Source organism: Hippocampus comes, unplaced genomic scaffold, assembly GCF_001891065.2.
Source record: "Hippocampus comes isolate QL1 unplaced genomic scaffold, H_comes_QL1_v1.1 C16627544, whole genome shotgun sequence".
Lineage (NCBI taxonomy): Eukaryota > Metazoa > Chordata > Actinopteri > Syngnathiformes > Syngnathidae > Hippocampus > Hippocampus comes.
In genome coordinates this window covers 1-615 of record NW_017835344.1, presented here as the reverse complement: position 1 = coordinate 615, position 615 = coordinate 1, and the positions used below count along the sequence as shown (strand labels likewise).

General features: G+C 50.9%; 1 protein-coding gene across 1 annotated transcript; it reads left to right on the top strand.

The window, feature by feature from the left end:
• Positions 1–64: 64 nt before the first annotated feature.
• On the top strand, positions 65–609 carry LOC109508805 (neuronal pentraxin-1-like; the record flags this gene model as incomplete). Its single annotated transcript, XM_019858765.1, has 2 exons — positions 65–492; positions 579–609. Coding segments are annotated over exons 1-2 (313 nt in total), but the record flags the coding sequence as incomplete, so codon positions are not given.
• Positions 610–615: the final 6 nt, after the last annotated feature.

Below are 615 nucleotides of genomic sequence, written 5' to 3'. Positions count from 1 at the left end.
TGCGAATCACCGGTGAACTGCAGAGCTGTTTCGAATATTTTGGCTGCCTCACATAGATCGGGTCTACAAGAGGGGCAGATATCACGACATTGTGCATCTGTCCCTCATAAACTGGCTGTAAATGTCAGTGGCTCGGCTAACGAAATGGAAATACGGTTGGGGGAGCGCCCGTGGCAGCATCCTGCGAGATGACTGCGTCATCCGAAATAGATGCCGTGCAAACACATTTCTGTTTTCCTCAAAACAGGTCAGCGGGAAAACAGGCCGCTGGATAAATTCCAGCTCACGTTTCCGCTGAGAACCAACTACATGTACGCCAAGGTGAAGAAGAGTTTGCCCGAGATGTACGCCCTCACCGTTTGCATGTGGCTCAAGTCCAACGCGTCCCCAGGAGTGGGCACACCTTTTTCCTATGCGGTGCCTGGTCAGGCGAACGAGCTGGTGCTCATCGAATGGGGAAACAACCCAATGGAGATCCTGATTAATGATAAGGTAATTCCGTTTGCATCCTGCTTGAGACCAACATGGTTTAATTTGTCTTGGGTCGGACTTGACATGACGTCTGCGCCGCCGTCAAGGTTGCAAAACTGCCTTTCCTGATCAACGATGGCAAAT